We start from the raw sequence: 6,945 nt of genomic DNA on the forward strand, positions 1-6,945 counted from the left end.
CCTCCTAAAATTACAAAGAGGCTACCAGATGAGAGGAGGAGGAAGATGGAAAGAAGGCAAAGCATGGAAGTTCTGGAAGATCCCTGTAAGGCCCAGGTGAAGTGGGATAAGGAAAAACCAAAAGCTCACAGAAACTGCTCTCTCTACAGAAACCTTTCTCTCCCCCTGCAAGTGGTATCTTACTTCTGCAACTGATGGAAACAGTAGATTAGCTGTGAAAAGATATTTCACACCATTTACCAGAGTGTATGCAAAGATGGGGAAATGCCCTATTTTTAAGTTAAATTAACTACTGTATCAGTGAAACTAGAGAAAAAAGCAACAGGTCCTAAAGCTGTGGGTTTGCTGTGGTATTGCACCAAGGCCCACCCAGCTAGATACCATGAAGAGATAAACACAGACCATGGTCCGAAGATAGAATTCTCAAAAAATATCATCTAATAGCAGGTGTCAGAAATATTTACAGTTGGGAGGGGGTTTGATGCTTGGAAATGCTTATATGGTATAGAAAAAGGCATTTCAGGGAAAAGGTTAGGTCTTACGGAAAACAGAGTGAACATATAACATGACGCAGGTAAACTAGCCAATAAATGAATGTAGTTAGGCAGTAATGCATAGGAAAATAGCCAATAAAGATGTATCATGTGATTTAGGCCAACGTGGTGTTGGCCGCTAAGAAATGTATAAAAACAAGCCTTTTAGAGGAAGTAGAGGAGAACAGACTTCCAAGGATCTTCAGGCCTGGAGATCACCTTCTGTTACGCTATATGCTAAATGATTTATTCCTGTAAGCTGTTATTGATTGACTAAATAAATATATACTTATTGAAACCAGTATATAGTGTACGAGGTCTCATTACCGAGGTAGGCCTGGACAGCTGCCTACTTCACAGTGCCTCGCATCAAAAAGCTATAGATCGTCCCATATTTCATCTTACAGAAGAGGTGTTTCTTCAACATTTTCTTAAAACTACTCAAACTTCTTTGCTGTCATAAATATCTCGGAAGCTTATTCCACTCCCAAGGACTCACACACAAAAACATGCTAGCTCTAGACACAGCTGTTTCACTATCAGAATATGTAGGTCATCGTGAAACACTGAGCACAACATGCGCTGTGGTTCATATGGCAGAATGCTATCCACCAAATGCTTCGATGCCTTATTGTGTTTACAGAGATGCACCATGACCAATAATTTATAAAAGATTCGATGTTCTAATTTTAACCAATACAAATATATATAGCATTTTGTCACAGAGTTCGAACAATCGCATTCTGGGCTACCTGCAGCGCACTCAGTGCTGATGTAGGTATACCCAGAAGCATCAAATTGCAGTAGTCTAGGCATGATAACACCACACTCTGCAAGACAGTCCTGAACATAGAGGCTGACAAATATGGGCGCCACAAATTGCTCAACAGACGCAATTTTACAAATACCTTTTTTTACCACTGCACATACATGCCCCCTAAATGTTAGACAAGAATCTAGTAAAACCCCTAAATATTTTACCTCCATGGATATTGCAACAGTAGTATCTAATAGGTCAATTTTATCAGGAAGAGCATATCCCAGTGAATGAAAAAAAACATATAACTTTTGTTTTCTGAATGCTCAGTTATAATTCATCCAACTATTATTTTCTGTCATCACCCTCTGCAGCCGCTGAACTGCCTTTCCAAAGTCCCCATCAATGAGGAGCATAAACTGAACATCATTCGCATCAGAAATATACACATTTAACAACTCAATAGATCAGGGGTAGGGAACTCCAGTCCTCGAGAGTCGTATTCCAGTCGGGTTTTCAGGATTTCCCCAATGAATATGCATTGAAAGCAGTGCATGCAAATAGATCTCATGCATATTCTTTGGGGAAATCCTGAAAACCTGGAATACGGCTCTTGAGGACCGGAGTTCCCTACCCCTGCAATAGATTAATCATATAACAGAAATAGGGCCTGCCAGCACCTTTTCCCCTCTCCCACTTCTCCCCAAACCAAGCAGGGAAATTATACTGATATTACTATCCAATAGTCAGTCCCTCTGGGGACCAGTGATTGAATGTATTTGCATGGCTAACAAATACAGAATCATACATACAGTATACTGTACCTTCGACTGAAGATTTTATTAAACATTGTAACACAACAATGAAAAATGGGGAGACCCAATGATCCACAGTGAAAACAATCCACCGATGAAAACAAAAAACTGTGGATGCAGATGTTCTGGAGATAATTTATTAAACACTGACATATAAAACCATGAAAATTCAATGAAAAAAGTACAATGATAAAATTTAACAGTCACTTCTTATCTTTCTATCTTTTCATGTTTAACGAATTTGCTTCAATTTTATGAGACCGTGAACAAACAAATTGATAGCGGAAAGCCAGTGGACATAATATATTTGGACTTCCAGAAAGCGTTCGACAAAGTTCCACATGAAAGACTTCTCAGGAAACTACAAAGCCATGGAATAGAGGGAGATATACAAAGATGGATAGGCAAATGGCTGGAAAACAGAAAGCAGAGAGTGGGCATAAATGGGAAGTTCTCCGACTGGGAGAAAATGACTAGTGGTGTACCCCAGGGCTCGGTACTTGGGCCGATCCTATTTAATATTTATATCAATGACCTGGAAGACGGAATATCCAGTGAGATCATTAAGTTTGCAGACGACACAAAGCTATGCCGGGCAATCAGATCGCAGGAGGATAGCGAGGAACTCCAGAGCGACTTGTATCAGTTAGAGAAATGGGCAGAGCAATGGCAGATGAAGTTCAACGTGGAGAAATGCAAAGTAATGCATTTAGGCAGTAAGAATAAGGAACACGAGTATATAATGTCAGGCGCAATTCTGGGTAAGAGCGAACAAGAAAAGGACCTGGATGTACTGATAGATAGAACCCTGAAGCCATCAGCACAATGCACGGCAGCGGCAAAGAAAGCAAACAGAATGTTAGGCATGATAAAGAAAGGAATCACAAGTAGATCGAAGAAAGTCATAATGTCACTTTATAGAGCAATGGTCAGACCACACTTGGAATACTGTGTCCAACATTGGTCTCCCAACCTAAAGAAGGATATAAAACTGCTGGAGAGGGTGCAGAGACGAGCAACGAAGCTAATAAAAGGTATGGAGAACTTGGAATATGAGGAACGACTCAAGAAACTGGGACTGTTCTCCCTTGAGAAGAGGAGACTGCGAAGGGACATGATCGAGACTTTCAAAATACTGAAAGGCATTGACAAAATAGAGCAGGAAAATAAATTATTTACATTGTCCAACGTGATACGGACAAGAGGACATGGTTTGAAGCTAAGGGGGGACAAGTCCAGGACAAATGTCAGGAAGTTCTGCTTCACGCAGCGAGTGGTAGATACCTGGAATGCTCTCCCAGAGGAGATTATTACGGAATCCACTGTGCTAGGATTCAAAGGCAAATTAGATGCACATCTCCTTACGAGAGGCATAGAGGGATATGGGTGACTAAAACTACATCAGGTGTACACCTGACTGGGCCTCCGCGTGTGCGGATCGACAGACTCGATGGACCATGGGTCTGATCCGGAGATGGCAGTTCTTTTGTTCTTATGTTCATTTTTTATCTTTCTCTTTATCATTACTCATCATTACCTCTTCCTTTTAGGACCCCTGAGAAAGGCATGTTCTCTGAAACACAGACCGTGTAGGGTCCGGTTGGATTTTTATCACAATACTTTTTATCATTGTACTTTTTTAATTGAATTTTCATGGTTTTATATGTCAGTGTTTAATAAATTATCTCCAGAACATCTGTATCCACAGTTTTTGGTTTTGTTTTCATTAAACATTGTAATCCACACGGATGCTATGATATGACATATATCAAGATAAACAAACGTAGGCTTCTATTTCTACTTCTACATTTAATTCCATGAACAAAATCTTTGTTAATGTTTTGCTAAGCTGAGATTTACTCTCCTCTTTTTAGCACAGGCTGAACATTTTTTTTTTTACAGAGCACACAAAGAGTGCAAAGACTTACAGGCAAATTTGCCAGAAGTTAGTTCCATGTTGTATCTATGACAAAATTCTTAGTAAATTTGATCCTCCTGGCCTCATGTACAAAGGATTTTTGCCACATCTACAAAGAGATTTTTTAAAAGTGTGTTTCTTAAGCTTTTTAGTATGCTTAATCAAAGCTCTTTAACCCCAGAGCAAGGACCTCTGGTTAAAGATTAGTGTATTTTACTTATCAAGACAACAAAATCTATTTCAAGGCCCCTTAAGGGAAATCCTTTGCCTCTTTCATCCTCTTCCTTTTAAAAGAAAGATTATCACAGTCAGTGTCTGGCATGCATACTTGCTGGAATTTTGCACAAGAGGAGAAATTGCGACAGAGCTTTAAAAGTAATTTAAAAAATGAACAGGAATAGAGAGGCATCTATACCACTGCCTTCCTTTCCAACACATACTCACTTGGAGATCAATGGTATCCCTTGCTGATCCCATCGTTCTGCCCCAGGCTTCTTCTAGCTCTGTTTTTCTAAGATTCTGCAGGAGCTGCAGCAGCACCAGCTTTCCCAGCTGTGAAGTTTAGGGCACTCCAGTGTTTTAACTGGATGGGATCACAGCTGCAGAAACAGACATGCTATTCATGGCTTTGGAGTGGGATGCAGTCCCAGCCATGACTGGAGGTAGCATGCAAATTCTTTGTTGTATTTAGGACTATGTGCAGCCAATGGGACAAAAAAATATCTACAAAACATATAATTTGACAGTGACATAGTTCCTGTTGTTATCAGTCATCCACTATTTCTATGGCCTGTACTAAACGCTGTGAAACAACAAGATGAGAGAGAACCATTTAAAAATATACCAATCATGTCACACTGAAAGATACTGGACATATTCTCTGTCTTGTTTTCCTCAAAATTTGCAATAAACATATACCAATCAAGGAACCTTTCAAACACAGGGAGTCCTGTTAGAGAAATCAATCTAAATATCTGAGCACATACAAACAGGCAACCTCAGAGATACAAGAATACAAGATTCAGGAACTCAGTAAAAATATTCAAGTTAATCAGGTTTTCTATTCCACTTTTACCTATTCAGTTCAAGATCAGATTATATTACAAGAGGTTGGGTCAGTTACCCAGGAAGTTACTTATAATGGTCAGCTTGACACGGACATTCAATAGGGTTACTAGTACAGGTAGATCAGTACAATATTAATGCAGTTAGGTCATAGTTACGAATACATAGTTACAATTTCAGGTAGGTCATTGTTGGCTCTATGTTTTGTCCCCAGGAGTTGCATTAGACAGTTTAGAATGGTCTTATATAGTTCCCATTTCAATTACTTCAGAGATGGTTCCCTGTCTTGGTATAGAAATGTTTTTCAAAATTTTCTGAACCTGAGATAGTGGTCACAAGATTGTGCTGTATATGGTAGCTGGTTCCGGCATTTTGCTAATTGATATTGGATGGATAAGGTAATTTGCCTTCAAAAAGCCAGATCGTCCAAGTACTGATAATCAAAGCTGGTTTTAGATGTATCTCCTGCCGCGATCATTGCGAAGGGGTGGGATTCTGTAACTGGTGTTGTTTTTGACAGATGGCGGTTACAGAATCCAGCTTTTAGGCAAAGGACTGGCCCCTCCTTTGCCTAAAAGGTCTTGTTTTGAGCGTTTGGGACTTGGGCTATTTTTTGGTTGATAATGTGTTCTAAGGTTAGACATAGTGGTGGTCTGGGCAATTAAACTGCTGAACGTAGAGGTAGGCCATTCTCAAAAAACTTCATTTTGGACGTGTTTTTTGAGAATGGACATTTTCCCTGCTGCTACTTTCAGCGTTTAGGGCCTTAGGCCAAAAGGGGAACTTAGACTTTTTTTTAAATTATGCCCCTCTAATATATACCTAGCTTAAAAAGGTTAATTAATTAGCTCAATAGCAAGATGCAGACAGTAGTCCAGAAGCAAGGGGGTTGCTATCCAGTCTTTTGCATCGAGTGTCACATATATGACTTTCTCCCAGTTGGCGAGAAGTTATATGTGTGCACTTGCTGCAAAGAGCTCACAGCTCTCAGAGAACGAGTACGTTCCCTTGAGGCTAGAGTAGCAGGCTTGGAGAAGCTGAGGAAGACAGAGAAGTACATAGAGGAGACCTACAGGGATGTTGTAGAGAAGTCCCACCTCCAGTCTGGTAGCCCCTGTGCTGCTTTGGAGGAGAGAGGTCTCCTAGAAGGAGAGCATCACCCTGGTGAAGTAGGAAATAATCCTGTAGCTAGGACCTGCCCAACAGGGGATGCAATATCCTCTCGCACTGAGGATGTGTCTCCAGTGGTTTCTGCCCAGGAGGGAAAAGTTAGGACAGCAGTGTAGTTGGTGATTCGATTATTAGGCATGCAGATAGCTGAGTGGCTGGTGGGTGTGAGGGTCGCCTGGTCACTTACCTGCCTGGTGCAAAGGTGGCAGACCTCACGCATCACATAGATAGGATTTTAGATAGTGCTGGGGAGGAGACAGCTGTCCTGGTACATGTAGATACCAATGACATAGGAAAATGTGAGAGGGAGGTTCTGGAAGCCAAATTTCGGCTCTTAGGTAGAAAGCTGAAATCCAGATCTTCCAGGGTTGTATTTTCAGAAATGCTCCCAGTTCTACGTGCAGGACCCAAGAGGCAGGTAGAGCTCCAAAGTCTCAATGTGTGGTTGAGACGATGGTGCAGGGATGAGGGATTTAGATTTGTTAGGAACTGAGCAACCATCTGGGAAAGGGGGAGCTTGTTCCAAAAGGACGGACTCCACCTTAACCGGGATGGAACCAGGCTGCTAGCGCAAACATTTAAAAAGGAGATAGAGCAGCTTTTAAACTGAGATGTGGGGGAAAGCCGACAGTCGCCTAGGAGCGGATGGCTTGGTGTGAGGTATCCTTGAAGGATACTATTGAAACA

General features: G+C 41.1%; 1 protein-coding gene across 1 annotated transcript in view; it reads right to left on the reverse strand.

Moving 5' to 3' along the window:
- NINJ2 (ninjurin 2) overlaps positions 1-4,581 on the reverse strand; it is a 158,363-nt gene extending 153,782 nt beyond the window's left edge. Inside the window, exon 1 of the mRNA XM_033952686.1 lies at positions 4,468-4,581. Within this exon, the coding sequence (XP_033808577.1) occupies positions 4,468-4,500 (33 nt within the window). The 5' untranslated portion in view covers positions 4,501-4,581. The remainder of the gene's footprint in view (positions 1-4,467) is intronic.
- Between the last annotated feature and the right edge of the window lie 2,364 nt (positions 4,582-6,945).

The sequence above is a fragment of the Geotrypetes seraphini genome, chromosome 7, assembly GCF_902459505.1.
Source record: "Geotrypetes seraphini chromosome 7, aGeoSer1.1, whole genome shotgun sequence".
Taxonomy (NCBI): Eukaryota; Metazoa; Chordata; class Amphibia; order Gymnophiona; family Dermophiidae; genus Geotrypetes; species Geotrypetes seraphini.